We start from the raw sequence: 18,236 nt of genomic DNA on the forward strand, positions 1-18,236 counted from the left end.
CTCCATCAGAGAGCTCTGGTGCCACAGCAGATTACAAATGTAGGGCCTTTGGTTCCTCTGTGCCAGTCCCTATCTTCCATTTTAAGGGCCTGGTTTGTGCCCAGTTTGTTCCTCTTCCTCCTCCTTCCAGAGCCTTTTTTCTTTCCTCCTTTACCTCCCAGCCCTGACATGGGTCTCCCATTACCTACCGCCTTTCCTCCTTCAGAACCGAATAACCGCAAAATGACTTTTCCAGACAGAACAGCAGCATCAGAAAAGCCTCACCAGCAGCAACAGCAGCAGCTGGAGAAATGCTCAGCCTCTCGCTCAGTCTCCCTCTCTCTCTTGTGATGCATCTCACTCCCAAATGCTCTCTCTGTGTCTCTCAAGCCACGATCCTCCCACTTGCTGGCTGCCCAAAAAGAGCATCATTTAGGCCACTATGCAGAGGAAGGTCATGGCAATTTGCAGAGGAGGGCAATGGCAAACCTCCTCTGGGTATGTCTTGCCTAAGAAAAAACCATGCAATTCATAGTTGGGGGCCCCAAAAGGAAAGCAGGTTTTTGCAGGAAGAAGAAATGCAAGAGATTCTGGTGCAGTGTCTCAGGTCATTTCCACTGAATGGCAAGCAGTCGGGAAGCAATGAACCTGCTCTGGGTTTTAGTGTGAACTTTAGATGTTCCCTTTAATAATCTCTGGGATCTTAGGTTTGTAGGGTTGGAAGGGAACCCAAAAGCCTTCCAGGTCCAGCCTATCACTGGAGACCAGGGTTCGATTCCCGGCTCAGCCAGGAAATCCCCCGGGTGACCTTGGGTGGGTCACACATTAATAATAATAATAATAATAATAATAATAATAATAATAATAATAATAATAATAATAATTTGTTTATTTATATGCCTCCTCTCTGAGCAAACCTTGCCAAGAAAAGCCCATGACCAGCTTGCTTTAGAGTCACCGTAAGTTGGAAACAAAGGCACACACCAATAACAATGTAGATAAATCACAATTTTAATTGAAAAGAATAGAGGTGATCCTGAAAAAGAGAAAGCTTAGCAGGCGAGGCCTTGGTCTCCTGGCTTGACATGCATTTGCTAGTCAACCCAGGTTTCTGTCTCTCCGTAATGTGTGAAAAGGCCCTAAGCCCCCCTCGCCTGCCTCCCCTTGACCTCCAGAGTGGACCGGCTGACCCTCCGGCCCCAACAGATGACCTCTCCTTGTCCCCAGCCTGCCTGCCTCTCCCTCTGAGAGCCAAATAGCTGCGCAGGATCTTTCCCCTCTTAGCCTAATTGACCGTTAATGTAAAGCTGGCGATGGATTTAGAGCCGCTTCTTCCCCCTCTGCCCCATCTGCCTCCTGGCGCTGCTGGCGGAGGGTCAGGGGCTGGAAGACGCTCTCCGTCCGTTGCCTCCTTTGAGACTGAATTGGGGCAGCAATTTGGAGTTTTTAATTTGTAATTATTTTTAACACACAACGCTGGGTTGAAGCAAAGGTAAGCGGCAGCAAAAATGACCATTACAGAGGCTGGGGAGCATCGATGTGTCCATCTCTTTGGAGGATTTTTACTTTCATCCTTCAATTGTCAGTGGCTGCTGCTCTTGCTGCTGTTGTTACTGTTATTATTACTATGGATCTCACAGTCTACCAGCTGGTAGAAATTCAAAGATATAGCCCTGTTAGTCTGTAGAGTCAGTACATAGAGAGATCTTGTAGCACCTTTGAGATAAAAAGGAAGAAGTTGGCAGCAGGAGCTTTCCTAGATTTAAGCCTATTTCCTTAAATGCATTTGCTTTGGACTATAGTTTTGCTTCCTCCGTGATTCAGATTCTATCCAAGCATCTAGGAATCAGTGGGATATCTATCACCGAATAATATAGCAGGGTCCAAATGTGTTTTTTGTCATTGTAATTCATCCTTCCTCCTCCTCTTCCACGTCTTCTGTTGTTATTCTTATTCATACTGGTTTCCCAGGGGTTACTGACTGGATTGTGTCCAGAAATCTGGGCATCAGGGAGTGATTGTCACATCATAAGGTAATATTATCAGGTATTGTCAGATAATAGGATCATGTCAGATAATTGTTGCTCTTCCCTGCCTTGATCCATGGAGAGAAGCTAGGTAAGTTGTTGTTGTTGTTTTTGTTGTTGTTTTTGTTGTTATGAACTTCAAATGTTGTCAGCATAACCCTGAAAGGACTTGTTGGAAATGGAGAAGTAAAAACTCTTAATGGGAACTGAAGACTCGAAAAAGTGACTCTGTTTTTAGCATATGGTTTTATGGTAACAGTTTTGCATCTGATGTGATCGATTGCCCCAACGTTACTCCATGGAGCCCAGTCCATGTTGGTTTTAATGCTGATATGGATTTTTAATGATTGTAATGTGTTACTGTATTGTCATGGTTGTTGCGTTAGTTTGTTATAGTAAGCTTTTGGATTGTTATGATAAGGGGATAGAAGGGTTATTTTTATGCTATTTTGTTATACAGTATTATGGTTATTATGTTATGTGTTATTTCTATGTAAGCTGCCTTGATCTGTTGGGAGAGGTGGCATATACATTTATCATCATCATCATCATCATCATCATCATCATCATCATGATATACCAAACATAAATAGGGTAGGTGAAATTATTTCATTTTTTCAGTCTCCCTGGTCTTAATGTATGGAGTTTTGGAACATCATTGATTCAGATTTGATCCAAGAATCTATGAATCAGTTCGGTTATTGCCAAATAACATGGCACCTTCCGAGAAATGTGGCTTTATTACTTGTATTGTGACTGTTATTATTTTCATCGAAATAATATTTTCAAGTCATGGACGGTTGAATGGAATCCGTGAATAGAGAGGGAAGACTATACAATGATGGATGGGCAACCCTAACTATAATATTCAATTAGATATATTTACATTTGAGAGTCTAGTTCTTTTCTGTCTTACCTCTCAAATATCATTTGGATCCATGGATAAGGAGGGCAGATTGTGTAGTTTTAAGAAGGTCAAGACTAAAGCGAGAGTAAGCCATTGTTACAAACCATTGGAAACATGCAAGCGCAACAATTCTGGGATGTTTTTGCAGCCATAGAGGGATGGTTCTGCGCAATGATGCCGTTTGGTCTCTTGGGCTGAAGGCGGATGCAAGATTAATGGCAGAAATGATTTACAAAGAGATCACTGTCTATACAAACACTGCTGGGTTCTGGATATTTGGTTTCTTTGGGTGGGTTTTAGGCTGTTTGGGGATGTTTTAGGATGTTTTGGGATGGCAAATGCATGTGGCACTGCGGATGATGCCAAGATGGCATTGGCAACACTTTCCGTCTTGTGCCAGGAGGTGGCAATGTTTGCTCAGAGTGGCATTGCAAGATGCAAAGGATTATGGGAGAATCTGCGCATGGCGTTTTCCTCCAGAGCTTGCAAAGCAGAGAAACTCTTGCCATGTTTCCCCCCCTTTTCTGATACCAAGTTCCCCCCACTCTTTCCATTACACAGCCCCCCAAAAGCAGTTTCCTTGCTGGATGGCATGAACATGGCTTGGAGGAAACAACAAAAAGCAAGGGACTTTAATTAAGGTCTTTTTGCAATAGCTAAGGCACAGTATGCGACAACATCATGGCTGCAGCTGAATGAAGGAAAACCTCATTCCTTTTGCAATTTAGCCACAAATGCGGCTGTAACTATTTGGCTAATTCTAGGTTTTGCTCAGTCCAGACAGCTTCCTGAGGCCAATGGATTATTATAGGGCTCAGACATGTTTTGTTTTAATTAAAATCAAAAGGGAACCGTGTTACTTGCTTTTAGTCAGGAAAAAGGAAAGAGCTGAGTTTTAAGAATTGTCTGTGTTGTGTGCCTTCAAGTTGTTTGTGGCTTATTGCAACCCTAAAACAAACTTATAATGAGGTTTTCTTGGCAGGATTTGTTGGTTTGCCATTGCTGTTCCCTGAGGCTGAGAGAGTGGGACTTGCCCAAGGTCACTTAATAATGATGATGATGATGATGATGATGATGATGATGATGATGCATCTAAATACATCAGAGGAAGCCGCCAAGTTCTTTCTTCCAGTGAATCTCAAAGGTGCTACAAGATCTCTCTGCTTATTATTATTATTGCATCTAAATGCATCAGAGGAAGTAGACCTAAGTCTAGGAACACTCCTGTTGCCAACTTCTTTCTTTCAGTGAGTCTCAAAGGTGCTGCAAGGTCTCTCTCTTTATTAGCTCCCTGAGTCTTGGGGCTGTGGCTTGGTCAGGGCTGGTCAAAGTTTCTTGGTGGAAGCATAATGTCCAGAGAGTAGGAGGTGGACATAGCCCACAAGAGAGCCTCTTTCTCTCCCAAGCGCCAGGCGTGCGCTCCATGCTGCCAGCACAACAAGGAGTGGGAGGACTGTGCAATGCACCTGCTCTTGGCATGGATGCTCTGGCAATGAAGTCATTATAGGGTCCACCGTGCCAGTCGGACACAGCCCTCCCACTCCTCCGGAGGGTCATGGCAGGGATGTTGTTGCACTGCTCATGATGAAAAGAGTGGGATGCATCTGTGTTTGTGTGTGTTTGTATGTCATTTCTTTGATCTCTCGTCCAAGGGATGGTTGCTGATGGAACTTGGCTGGAAAATCCTCTTTGGCTTGTTCTTAGCCAAACCCTCCCAAGGCTTGCGGATGCAGAGACGGGTGCAGCCATGCCACCTTTCTCTTTCCAGAGCTGGTTCTAAGCCTGAGTTGGAAGAGACCTCAAGGGCTGATCCAGTCCAACCCTCTTCTGCCATGAAGGAGGAGACAACCAAAGCCTTCCTAACAGAAGGCCATCCGTCCATCGGGAATGCTTTCATTGTGTCTTCTTACATGGAAGAATTATTAGTCTCCGTCTTTTGGAGAGTCACTAGTCTCTTTCTTTGGAGGTTTTCAAGCAGAGGCTGGCCACCCTCTTTGGAGGGAGGTGAGAGAAGTCTTCCCAATTTCTGGAACAATGACTCTTAGTGTAGTTCAGCATGAAAACCGAAGATCCACCCAGACCTCCTTCCCGCAGAACTACAATTCCCAGAAGGCCCCAAGGAGAGGGCATGGCCCTTAAATGGCTTCTCTGCTAGCACCCTGCAATGCTTCTGACACCTTCCTTTTGCATGGTTAGATGGAAATGGAATTTAACTAGCCATTCCACATACAGCAATATGTAATGCTGCCCCGTCTTCCCCAGTAATACCTTTCTCCAGGGCTAAACTCATTGTTCTGGAAGGTTTCCTTGTGAGCCACATTCCTGCAAGGTCCTCCTGAATGCAGTTAAAAGCTTCCTGTTCTTCAGGTCCTGGTTGTTTTATAGCTGTGGTTGGTCATGGCTGGAGCAATGGCACTAAAGGGTTTTGATTCCTCTTGCAATAGTCTGCAATGCCCCAGCGCCACTGGATTACGCATATCTTTCTATGATTTCCTTTCTTTCTGTCCAGAATCCCAATCAGGATGGTGCCATTGCACTATTAGAAGAGACAGAGAGTGAAAATGATGAGATAAAACTAGAATGGAAAGCCTCCTCTGCCCCTTTAGAAACAGAAATGGACAAACAGGCAGCGAATGGGAGCAGTGCATCTTGTTCTTCCAAAGACTCTGCTCAGTTGGGACTAAGAACAGAATTCGGGATGACATTTTTAACTTATTCTTTGCATGGCTCTCTGAGCTTCCTTTCTTTTATTTCTATTTTAAAATCTATCAGCAATACAAAGCCTTTTCCTGTTCTCTCTCTTCTGTGTTAAGAGAAAACTTTCCTTTTTTCTCCAAAAGACTTTAAGGGAACTGACATTTAAGGGGAAAGGGCTGCTAACAATGTTGCTGCACAGCTTTGAGGTTTCAATATGTTTCAACATTGTTTTCAATGCTATCCATGGCTTTAATTATGTTTTAACTTTTTGTATCTCTTTCACTGACAAACCTGCAAGCTTTTGATTGCTCCTGTTTGCAATGTTTGCAAGCCATTTTAAGGGCCGAAATGTCCTCAAGGCCTTGGAAGGTAAGGAGGGCCAGCCTGGTTAAGATTTGGATGGGAGCCGGGAAAGAAATCCCAGGTGCTGCAGGTTGCATTTCAGAGGAAGGGACTGGCAAAACCACGTCCAAGGAGCCCTTGCTCTGTTTAGGACTAGTCTTAACAACAACAACAACAACAATAATATAACCTAAAAGTATCAGTTCACTATCTGATCTTGGAAGCTAAGCAGGGTCAGCCCTGGATAGTCCTTGGATGGGAGACCCTCAACAAATCCTAGGCTGTCTTTCAGAGGAAGGAACTGGCAAAAGCATCTCTCGAGATTTCTTGCCTAAGAAAACCCTGTGAAATTCATGGGGTCCCCATATAAGTCAATAGGAGATTTGAAGGCACAGAGATACACAAACCCTCTTGTTTCCCAGAAAAGGTAGTTTACAAACACAGACAAACAACAACAACAACAGAAGCAGCAGTAAATACATGAGAGAACCAGCGCAAGGCTGTGAAAAACCTCGGTTTAGTCCCACTGACTTGGCCTGTTTGGCTGCAACTGAGACATAATTTGATGAAAAGCCCATTCTTTCTTCAGCTCCAGGGTTAAAAACCTGGCATCAAATGCAGAAGTTGTGCAGAGTCAGCCCTGGAGCAAATTCGGCTCCATAGGCGTTGTGTCTTTCCCTCTTTGAGGCTTTGATGCCAGCAAGACTGGAGGGAACCCCAGAAAGTGAGAAGATGATATCCCAATGATATCTTATGTTTCTTTAAAGTCAGATGTTGCTCTGGGCTCCAGGAGGTTTTCATAAATAGCATTCATTGATGGCATCCCTGGGCTCTTTTGCGCCGTCGAAAGGACAGCGTCACATTATAGGATCATGAGGCCGGAAGGAGGACAAAATTGGGGGCATACTTATCAAATTTGCAGATGAGACCAAATTAGGAGGAATAGCTAATACTCCAGAGGACAGGATCAACGTTCAAGATGACCTGAATAGACTAGAAAGCTGGACCAAAGCTAACAAAATGAAATTCAACACGGAGAAATGTAAGGTACTGCACTTAGGGCAGAACAATGAAATGCACAGATATAGGATTATGGGGGATACCTGGCTGAATGAAACTACGTCTGAAAGGGATCTAGGAGTCCAAGTAGACCACAAGTTGAACATGAGTCAACAGTGTGATGCGGCAGCTAAAAAGGCCAATGCGATTTTAGGCTGCATCAATAGAAGTATAGTGTCTAGATGAAGGGAAGTCATAGTGCCACTCTATTCTGCTCTGGTCAGGCCCCACCTGGAATAATATTGTGTCCAGTTCTGGGCACCACAATTCAAAAAGGACATTGAGAAACTGGAGCCCTGTGTCCAGAGGAGGGCCACTAAAATGGTGAAGGGTCTGGAAACCATAAAGTCCTATGAGAAACGACTCAGGGAGCTGGGGATGTTTAGCCTGGAGAAGAGAAGGTTAAGAGGTGATATGAAAGCCCTGTTTAAATACTTGAAGGGATGTCATATTGAGGAGGGAGCAAGCTTGTTTTCTGCTGCTCCGGAGACTAGAACACAGAACAATGGATTCAAACTGCAGGAAAAGAGAATCCACCTCGGAGAGTGGTTTAATCTCCCGCCTTGGAGGTCTTTAAGCAGAGGCTGGATGGCCATCTGTCAATGGGGATGCTTTGATTGTGATTTCCTGCATGGCAGAAGAATGGGGTTGGACTGGATCAGGGCCCTTCTGGTCTCTTCCAACTCTGTGATTCTATGATTCTATGATTCGAACCCACAGCAAAAGCAGCCCAGAGAGGCGGCCATCTCACCTGTCCTTAGAAACCTCCCATAAAAGAGTCTTTCCATTGCTTTCTGAGGGAGTCTCTTCCACTCTTATCACCAGCAAGATTTTCCTAATATTTCGTGGAATCTCTTTTCTTGCAGTTTTAACCCTCTGCAGGAAAGGTCTTCAGGTATTCAAAGATGGCAGTCGTATTATCACCTCTCAAGCCATCTCTTCTCCGGGCTAAACATCCCCCAACTGCCAGGAGGCTAAATAAAGATATTTTTGTGGAAGAGAGAAGCATGAAAGCCATACTGTCCTCTGACATTATAGAAGGCTGTGATCCTCTGCAAAGGTTGCAGGAAACAGTCACTTTTCAGGGTGCTGACAATGAAGAGTTAATGCCATTCCCTGGGAAATCATACGGTTTTAAATCTATTGCATGCAAACTGCCTTGAGTCCCAACAACAACGATAAAGAAATGGCACCTTTTCTTCCATGTAAAAAAGCTGCAAAGGCCCAGACTTTGCCTATGAAAAGATTATTTCCTAGGATTTCCCAGGATCTCAGGTTATTGAAGGAAAATGGAGGCAAAAGGGGAAAGAGGAGAGAAAAACAGGGACATTTTAAAAACAGCTTTTTAAAAAGGGGGACACTAAAAGATAAATTGGGACAGTCCCAGAACATTCAAGACAATTGAAGGGTAAGACATCAAATCTTCATTGTTAGCACACTGGAAAGCAACTGTTTCTTGCAACTTTTGCAGAGGATCACAGCCTTCTATAATGTCAGAGGACAGTATGGCTTTCATGCTTCTCTCTTCCACAAAAACACATTTATTTATCCTCCTGGCAGCTGGGGGCTGTTTAGCCCAGAGAAGAGATGGATTGAGAGGTGATAATATGATTGCCACCTTTGAATTAAATCTTCATTTTAGCGCACTGGAAAGCAACTGTTTCTTGCAACCTTTGCAGAGGATCGCTGCCTCTTTGTGTCACACAACAGTGTGGTTTTTCATGCTTCTCTTCCACAAAAATGCTTTTGCTTTGGAAAAAAGGTGCTTTTGCTTTGGGGCTTCACGGTGTCCCATGGCGCTGTGGCCAAAAGTGCTCATGCTTAGAAACAGCCAAAGCCCCTAAGAGTGGATTTGTGGGGCTTTGGGATGCCCTTCACGAAAGAGGGTCCTACTCCCTTTTTGGCCAGAGGAGGACTGGACACATGGCTTTGCTGCAGCCCTGCAAGAGCATTGGAAGCGAATGGTACATCCCAGGCGCCTGCTGCCCTTCCTTGGGAGAGGAATGGTAGATCCCAGGCAGCCCTCCCCATGCGCCTGCTGTGAGTCTGGAGCCTGAACATGGCTTTGTCTGGCTGAGTCTGGCTTGACAGAAAGAGGAGGAAGAGGAGGCAAGGATGCTCCCAGCCGGGGATGATGGAGCTCCAAGGGGTCTTTCTCCCAGTGAAGGCAACCTCTGGGACCCTTGGCCTGCCTTGGCCAAGCCACCTGGGACTTAGAGGAGGGCTTGTAGAGAGCCAGCCCCGGCACCATCACAGTCACAGCGGCCACCTGGGATGTGAGCATGAGGCAGCGGCTGGGCAATCTCAAAGCCTTCGGGGAGGGAAGGGGAGGCCACAGCAAACCGTTGGTGAGTCTCTCGGCCAGCGAAGAAACTGCATTTTGTGTGCAAGAGTGTGTGTGCGTGCGTGTGCATGCATAGAGGATTTGGGGTTTTCTATAGGGCAGCCATAGCTGGGCATGCAATTGACAGTATCAGATGGAAGGCATCTCAGTGCCAAGGCTCCCCATTCTCTGGAGAGATGCAGCCACTTTTTGTCCCCAGAATTTGGAAAGCCAACGCATTTATTTATTGCAAAGCCAACTCATCGATCGCAAAGCAACTCATGATGCACTGCAAAGCAACACATTTAGTGTAAAGCGATGCATGATGTATCGATCGACCGAGTGATTGACAGCCTGTATCGTCTCTCTGTCTTGCAACATGCAATGTGTATGTAGTGCATTTTGGTTGGTCTGATAAAGCTATTGCTGACTTGTGGATTTGGGGTGTTGTTGTACCGCCGGGGATCAATGGGGATGCTTCCTTACAGATCCAGGTCTGAGTGATGATGGTTGTTTTCAGAGATGATGCCTGAGTCTTCTTCAGGAAAGGAGACATTGGTCCAAAACACACTTCAGAAATAGTGCAGTTTGAGACTGCTTTGACTGCCCTGGCTCAGTGCTGGGGAATCCTGGGAATTGTAGTTTATTATGGCGACAGACAGAGAAGTCTAAATGTCTAACAAAACTACAGTTCCCGGAATTCCTTAGCATTGAGCCAGGGCAGTTAAATGCAGTCTCAAACTGGGTTATTTGGTGTGTTTTGGGCCAGAGAGTGAGTGGTCTGAAATGGTAGGTGTCTGGTCCTATTTTTCAGGGCCAGTGTGGCATAGTGCTGCTCCAAGAGACTGTGTTTGAATCCCTGCTCAGCCATGAAAACCTCTGGGGTGATTTTGGGTAGATGAACTGCCTGGTCCATAACTAGAGGACAGCCGTGGCAAGGCACCCTTGGAGAAATCCAGCCAAGGAATCCCTAGGGGAGACTCGCCATAAGTTGAAGTCCATTTGAAGGCATGGGACAACCTCTCCCCCTCCCCCCAATTTGGGGTCTTCTTTTGTGTGCCACTGCCCTTGCTCTTTCCTGGAACCACTCTGGCTGCCTTTGTGCTTGTGTTTGTGGTTCACACAGTGGCAACAGCCGTGGCATTCCTGGTGCCAGGTTTTGACTAACGCTGGGCTTGCTTTTGCACAAGAGGAATGTGGCTCCCTGGGACAAGGCTCCTGCGCTGTTTGGGAGTAAAAGCCTCCGTTGAACAGGGGATTTTTTTAAAGAAATGAGGCTTTCCAAGGGCATTTTGCTGTGGATGTGTTTTCCCTTGGTCTCAGGGATAATCACAGTCAGCAAACTCTCAGATGCATCCTTTTTTGTTTGGGTTTGTGGTGGCACATGGGTCCACCAACATCTTGCAGATGAAAACTGGGACATCAGTAGGGCCTGGTCAAAATGACAAAATGTATTAATCATAATTAATACCGTTGTGTTGTTGTTGTGTGACTTGAAGTCATTTCTGAACGATGGTGACGATAAGGTGACCCTGTCATGGGTCTTTCTTGGCAAGGTTTGGTCAGAGGGGATTTTGGCATTGCCTTCCCCTGAGGCTGAGAGAATAGATTTGCATGGAGTAGTAGTAGTAATAATAATAATAATAATAATAATAATAATAATAATAATAATAATAATATATCTGAGTGACCCTAAAGCGCTGGGTGACTTTGAGCAAGTCATGCTCTCTCAGCTTCAGGGAAAGGAATGGCAAACCTCCTCTGTGCAAATCTTGCCAAGAAAACCGCATGATAGGTTCATGATAGGATAAATCAAAAATTTGACTCGAAGGCACACAACAACAACAATTAATACCACAATCCTAGGCTTTTAACTGAGGAGAGGCTGGTAGGGCTTGGAAGAGAAGCATAGCTGTTCTTTTTATATGATTTTATACCATTGTTCAGAAATGGTTGTGTTTAAATGACTTGAGGCCCACTCCAGTTTATGGTGGAAACCTTGGGGTTCCTGGCCAGATATATCTCTTTGGGGAGGCTGTGTCTGGTGGCCCTTGCGTGCGTCTCCTAAAAAGTAGGATTTGTGTATGTGTAGATTATGGAGTTTATCATCCAGTACAAAAACCCACAAAATGTATTATCAGATGACGTCCAGGTTAACCCAACATTAACCTGGACAGAAAGTAGAAAAGGCATGCAAAAGTGCAACTGATTTTCAGGCGACTGTTAAGGTGCAATAACCCGGCTAGAAAGTAGACAAAATGCTATTCTTGTTATTTCCAGAAAATCCTGAGAGTAAAAAGAATTGTGTGTTGACAACTTTCTAGGTGGTTTAATGTTGCATTAACATGTGTCTTAGGGCTTTTGGGGAGTTTTTTTAATCCTGTTTCTGCACAGGATGATAAACTCCTAGGTCTTCCATGCACACATTATGTACCAGTACCTGGATATACACCCAAAGCATAAACACGCACATGGATGCAAATGCGCACAGGCTTAATTGGTTGACTGTTGAGCATAAAACCCTTGCAGAGAGTCCACTTTCTTTAATTGGGGATCCGCGTTGTCTTCTAGCAGCGAGAGGGCGCTTTGTCCGGTGCCTCTAATTACATTGCCCAGAAATCTCTGGAGCGGCGCTGGTGGTCCTCCCTTGCTCACCAACGGCCCGCCAGAACAACAATACAAAGCGCACACAATGCGCAATCTGGCGGAGGAGCAACAGCCGCGCTGGGAGGTCAGGTTGAGTGGGGGGCAAAGAGCGGAGGAGCTTGTATCTGCCCCTTGTATCTGCAAATACTCCAGGGCTTTGGGTAGATATTAATAATATTAATAATAATAATAATAAGAGTATAAATTATGGCTATAAAAATCAATGGAATTATATTGATTTGTAGGGCTTTGGGTAGCTTGGTTCCCCCCATAATAATAATAATAATATTAATAAAAATGACTATAAATTGTGGCTATAAGAATTCATATCAGAGGAATTATATTGATCTGCTGGACTTTGGGTAGTTTGGTCCCCTCCTGGATAATAATAATAATAATAATAATAATAATAATAATAATAATGGTTATTAATTATGGCTATAAAAATTCATATCAGTGGAATTATGTTGACCTGCATGTTGTTGTTGTTGTGTGCCTTCAAGTCATTTCCGACTTAGGGCAACCCTACGGGGGAACTTTGACAGGGTTTCTTGGCACGATTTGTATTTTCTTTCTTTCTATGCTTTTACACACTCTAAGTACAATAAGTCTACAGGTAGCAGAAGAATACTATGTAGATTATTTTTCCATATTAAACTAGTTGAAAGGGCTGCGAGTATAAGAAAACAGCCATTAAATTAGAGAATGGGAAGTCATTTAACGTTTAACGTTTGGATACGTTAGTGGTATTTAAGTGTGTATTGGTGTCTTTTGTCTAGGTTTTTATGAAATATTACAGAATTAATTTTAAAAAGCAACCCTTTTTTCAGGGGCCATAGGTAGCTCACGGTTTGCTTTTTCCTGACGCCAGGGCTGTGGGTTCAAGTGATGCTATCTTCCCTGATTTAAGAAACGCTGTCTCTCTCTCTCTCTCTCTTTCTGGCTCCAAATGACTGCGTTTGGCTGGAAAAGTCCAGGGTCACCCAAACCCTGAGGGCATTTTCCGTGTTTTGGAGTCTTGTCCCGACGCGTCCGATCCAGGTGCCAAAGTTTCAAAAGTTGCAGCCTGACTCACCCCAGTCCTGAACATCGCAGGCAATTGTACAAAGGTGTAGCTATGGGGGACACAACGGAGGCATTACTCCCAAATAATAATTCTGTCCCCCCCAAAAACATGAATTATCCTTCCCTTTCCAAACTGTTATTACTATACTCCACTCTGGGCTCCACAACAAAGTCCACTTGTTGCAAGGATCCCTGGAGGTATGACCACAAGGAAGGAGACAGGCTCATGGTGGGGAAGATGATGATGATGATGATGATGATGATGATGATGATGCACAAACACTACATGTCTCTCTATGTGTGTGTGTGCATGTGTGGAAGCGGCACGTGGCCTCCTGGCCCTCCGACACCTTTGTTTACCCTCCGCGACGGGTGTCTTGCCTCCGATGCGCCTCCCTTGAGTCACCAGGCGCAACATTTCCTGTAAAGAGGGAAGGTGTGGGCCATCAGCCACGGAGGCAAACAAGTCACGGAGCAGGACCTGGGAAATACCCAGGAAAACCCAGGTCAGCAAAACTGCAGCGCCTCCAAATCTGCAAGTGATGCATCTGAGGAAGTAGACTCAAGTCTAGAAAAGCTCCTGCTGCCAACTTCTTTCTTTCAGTTAGTTTCAAAGGTGCAGCAAGATCTCTCTATGTACTTATTTCACAGACTGACATGGCTATATCTTTGAATTCTACTGCTTCTCTTCATTGGATGATGTTGCAACGTTTAAAAGGGAATTTGCTGTGTTATTTGTTGTGGGGTTCCTTCCTTTTTCCGTCCCTCCAAATAACAAGGAAGTCCAAGGGGTTTATTGAACCTTTGCTGCTCATTTGCTCAGAGTTGTTTCAGTTTTCCAGAAGGGAGGGAGGCACATTGTCTCACAAACACACTGGATTGTCTTGTTTGTTGTGGCTGTTTAAAAAGGAGACCCTCTAAGGTTGCTAAACAAATCTGACAGAAGTGCCTCCTAAACTACCATTAAAAAGTAACTTTGGAAAGTAATGATTAAAGTAGCTTGCACACCTGAGGAAGTAGAGTTATTAGTCTCAAAGGTGCTACAAGATCTCTCTACTTATGGTCGCAACCTGGTTATGTTTCTTTTCCAAATGCCCTTTTGCTAATGCCTTTGTAATGCCGTTCCAGGCTGCCCACTGTTGGTTGCTGGTTGTGTGTTATTTCCAAGTTTTGCTCCGCTTGCAGGTAACCAGGCGGCAGGAATGCATGCGTCTCTGTGTGTTGGGTCTTGGAAACCTAATGCGCGGAGTGCTATGGCCCTGGCCCGGGCTTTGCTCACCTGGGAGCCGAGGCTTAGGTTCCCTTTGGGAGCTTTCTCTTGTCGGAAGAAGGAGGGGGCAGGTGAGAGGAGTGAGGCAAGTTGGAGGCAGGCAAGTCCTGGCAAGAAGGAGGCAGGCCTGCAGCAGACACCTCCGTGGCCCTCTGCCCCAGCCGTCGTTTCCAGCCAGTCCGGCCTCAGAGCCCTTACTCACGCCAAACCCCAAAGGCGCCCCACCTGCTGAGTCAATGCTCTGTCACAGCTCTGGAGATTCCACCCCAAACCCTTCCGAACCCAAAGCTTTCAATCACCCAGACGCAGCCTCCGCAGCTCCGACGAGGCCTCCTCCGCTTCCCTCCTGGCTCTGGACCTTGGCCAAAGTGGGGCACACAGGGGCCAAAGAGGGGTGAGTCTGGTGCCAAGGGAGGGTCGGTGGCGGTGGTATGAGTCGGTGAACGGGCCGCTTCCAGACGCCCCAGTTTGGGTGTCTCCCTCGGAGGCCCCGTGTCTCAGCTTTCATGATGGCCGCGCTGCGGTTAAAAATTCAGCAGTGCCTTGGAGCGCTGCCTTGGCTGACACTCTTGCCGTGCTCTTCCTCCTTCCCCTCCCTTGGCCTCCATCTTCCTGGAAGGGTCAAGTTGGTCCCCTCTCCTGCCATCTTTGCCCCCCTTCCCCAAAGAAGAGCCCCCTGCCCACCCTGCCCTTCCTTGCCCCCCTTTCCCCAAGCCTTTCCAGGCCTCCATCTGCCCCCAGTTGACACCTGCTTTGCCTCCTTTGTTCCTTCCCTGTGGCTTTTCCGGCTGGGTTTCCTTCAGAGCACCTGAGATATACAGTACGACTATGGAGGAGGCTGGAAATATTGGCATGATGCTCACTTCCGGCGGCAAAGCAAGCCCCAGAAGCAGTGCCAGGGTTTGAGCAGGTTTTTGGATGGCTGGCTGGCTGGATCTATGGATGGATGGATGGCTTGCAGCTCGGCCCTTGATGGTTGCCCAGGGGTCACTTGCAGAGAGACTCCCTATGGACAAAGCTGGACTTTGGTTTGGAGGTGTACTTCTTTGGCCAGTACCTCCTCAAAGTAAGCAATGGGTAATTTTTGTGATTTTCTCCTCACTGCGAAAAAAAATATTACAAAACTGCATCGTTTTCAAAGACTATTTGCAGGTTGTGGAGTTAGGAATTGCGTTTTTGTCGATTTTGGAGTCAGTCGTATTTTGCCGTATGGCCAACAGGGTTACTCATAAACACAGATGCAGTTTGGGAGTCATTCTGTTAAATAATAATCATAATAATGTGATTGTGTATTCGTTTTGCACAGAAAACAGCCTTTTCTGCGCATGTTCTGGGCAGCAAAGAATGTGCAGAAAACCCCCCTGTTTTCTCCAAAGAATAGGAGATTGCTGTGAGAAATGTTGTTTTCTGCACAGAGGTGTGTCCATTTTGCATAGTACAAATCTCAAACCGTGACGATTCTCATCGGTCCAGGCTTCCTCTCAAGAGAAATTCTTGCCAGTTGAGATTTTCTAAAACATGATTTTCGACTGTTCTCCCCTTTCTTGCTGCTAGTAATATTTTGCATCCGGAGAATTTAATCTGCTCCAGAGGAATTGTGTGGCTGGCTCCTCATGGAAATATTTGGGTGCCTTTTGGGATTTTTTTGGAAAGACGGGGAAATCAGCAACACTCTTTGCCTATAATTCTGTGCAAAACCTTTAAAACTGCTGCCATAGCTCCTGCATTTGAGGATGCAATTGTAGGTCCCAGGAAGAAGAGAACTTACCTAGGAAAGGTAAAGCAATACACCATGAAATGTGTCAGGAAAAGCTGCAGATGTATTATACAAATATAGAGTTTGCATATGACACTTGTTTTGAATATTCCATTTTGCTTCTGGGGACAAAAAGACCTATCACCTGATGGACTGGAAATGGCCTTTCAGCCCTCTCTGGCTATTGACTTTTTGCCCTCTGTCACAATTTCCAACATCCTTTAAAGGCTGGAGCCTGGCTTTTAAAACTGGATGGTGCAAGTTGGGACTCTCAGGGCCCTGGATGCTGGTTTCCACACTCGCTTTGTCAAGTTGTGGTATTGCCAAACGTTCCATCGGTTCTGCTCCATGTCTGCAGTTATTTTCATCTGTCGTTTCTTCCAAGTGATCATCGCTGAGACATAGTTTCCCATGAAGAAGCAGCCTTGCCCTGATTTAATTTATCTTAAAAACCACACAGAGGGACTTTGCTGCGTCTCTGCAAGGTCTCTGTTGTGACAACGTTTTCAGGATGTATTTGCACAAAATCAGTTCTGGAGAAATTTTGGGTGGAGCCAGAACTATGATGTGTGCCTGGGCATATCGAGGGCCAAAAGGAGAGGCATCTTGGAAGATATTGCTCCAAAATTGTGCCAATTACTGAACCTCACAAGAGATACTTCAATGGGGAGATAGCTCCATATGAATTCAGCGTTGATCCTCCTAGTACCCCAAAACAGCAGCAAAAAGCCCCCCCCCCCAAAAGCACTCACCTTTCAGATCAGGAAGCCAAGTTTTGTATTTTAGAATAGGGACGGGCGTTGTTCTGAAATTCACAAAGTCACCTTCAAAATTGAATAGCAAAGATGAGAATCTATTAGTGGATGCTTTTTAATGACTGGCGTTAGCTTTAGCAAAGGCCTTTTTCACTGGGTTGCCTTGCGCTGCCCTCTGCCGGTTCTGTCAATCATTTTTCTATCTTATATTTTGATTTCTGGTGTTTTCTTGGGGAGTTCCTAATGTAATCTCAATTTGGCAGGACGCTCCTTCTTGTTGTTGTTGTTGTTGTTGTTGTTGTTGTTATCAACCCCATGCTATCCAACTTTTTCATATGGTTTCAAAATGTCCCAGTTTCTCTCTCCTTCTCTCGTTTTCCCCTTTGTCCCCAGCTTACATCAGTAGTTGCAAACTTGAGTTCAAAGTGCAGACATAATTTGCACTCGGTGAACTTTGCAGGGGAAAGAATAGAAGAAGGGATGGGCTCTCGCCCTTTCCAGGAGGTTCAGGCAAAAGCAAACTGCTGCATCCTTTCCTAGCTTGTCTGTCCTTCCTCATTCACAACTTTTGCCGTCTTGACCAAACTCTGACATTTCCTGCCCATACGTTTCCTGGTTTTCATCTGTGAAACCTTGGAGGGTTTGCAACAGCCCTGTGAGGTAGGTCAGGCGAATTCAGGTTGCAGCAGTTGAAGTCAGCTGAGGACAAAAGGGGGAAAATGGGAGGAAGAAGACAGACACCGAGACATTTTAAAAGCAGCTGAAAAAGCGGGATGGAAGTGGATTCATCAGTATTGATCTTTCCAAATCGGGATATTTGGAGAGTTTGGTTCTGACTTGATTGGGAAAGGAGTTTCATTGCTGGGGCGCAGCCACCAAAAAGGCCCTGTCTCCCACATTTCCATATATCTGTGAGTTTGAAGGGACAAAGAGAAGGATCTCCCAAGGGATCTCAGACAGACTTGTATTTGGGAATACAATCTTGGACCTGAGCCTATATAGCCCTTTATAGGTCACAACTAGCATTTTGAATTGTGCTTGGAAAACAACAGACCGGCAGCCAATGGTGCTTTTGTTGCTTGTTAAAAATAGTTCTCTCTTTGCTGGGGAGACTGGATATGTCTCCATGACTTCTGGGACTGACCCAACTTACAGCTCACAATCGGAGGAAACGCTGTGGCTGCTGGCGCATTGTTTTCCCGCAGACACTGATTTCCTTTGCCTTGCGAGGGAGAGCCACAGCCGGCTTGGACTGAGCCAACATCCTCATCTGCGGACATCGAGGCGGGCTCAGGACCCCTCCGTGCACCTCAGGATCAAGGCATTATTACTACCAGGAGGAACAAATGCAGCAGCAAAGGAGGTGTGCAAGATGGAGGTCCTTCTCCAGTGGGGAATGGAGGTCTGGAA

At 45.5% G+C, this 18,236-nt stretch overlaps 1 protein-coding gene across 4 annotated transcripts in view; it reads left to right on the top strand.

The window, feature by feature from the left end:
- The window catches only part of PLEKHG5 (pleckstrin homology and RhoGEF domain containing G5), a 60,328-nt gene that overhangs the window by 19,137 nt on the left and 22,955 nt on the right, over window positions 1-18,236 (top strand). The window contains exon 1 of one of the 4 annotated variants that reach the window (XM_042477907.1): window positions 9,057-9,359. The exons of 2 other annotated variants lie outside the window; for them this stretch is intronic. In XM_042477907.1, the coding sequence (XP_042333841.1) occupies window positions 9,294-9,359 (66 nt within the window). In that variant the 5' untranslated portion in view covers window positions 9,057-9,293. Of the gene's footprint in view, window positions 1-9,056; window positions 9,360-14,436; window positions 14,710-18,236 lie in introns of those variants that run through there. One more of the 4 variants, XM_042477908.1, reaches the window with a different exon arrangement.

This window comes from Sceloporus undulatus, chromosome 7 (genome assembly GCF_019175285.1).
Source record: "Sceloporus undulatus isolate JIND9_A2432 ecotype Alabama chromosome 7, SceUnd_v1.1, whole genome shotgun sequence".
Taxonomy (NCBI): Eukaryota; Metazoa; Chordata; class Lepidosauria; order Squamata; family Phrynosomatidae; genus Sceloporus; species Sceloporus undulatus.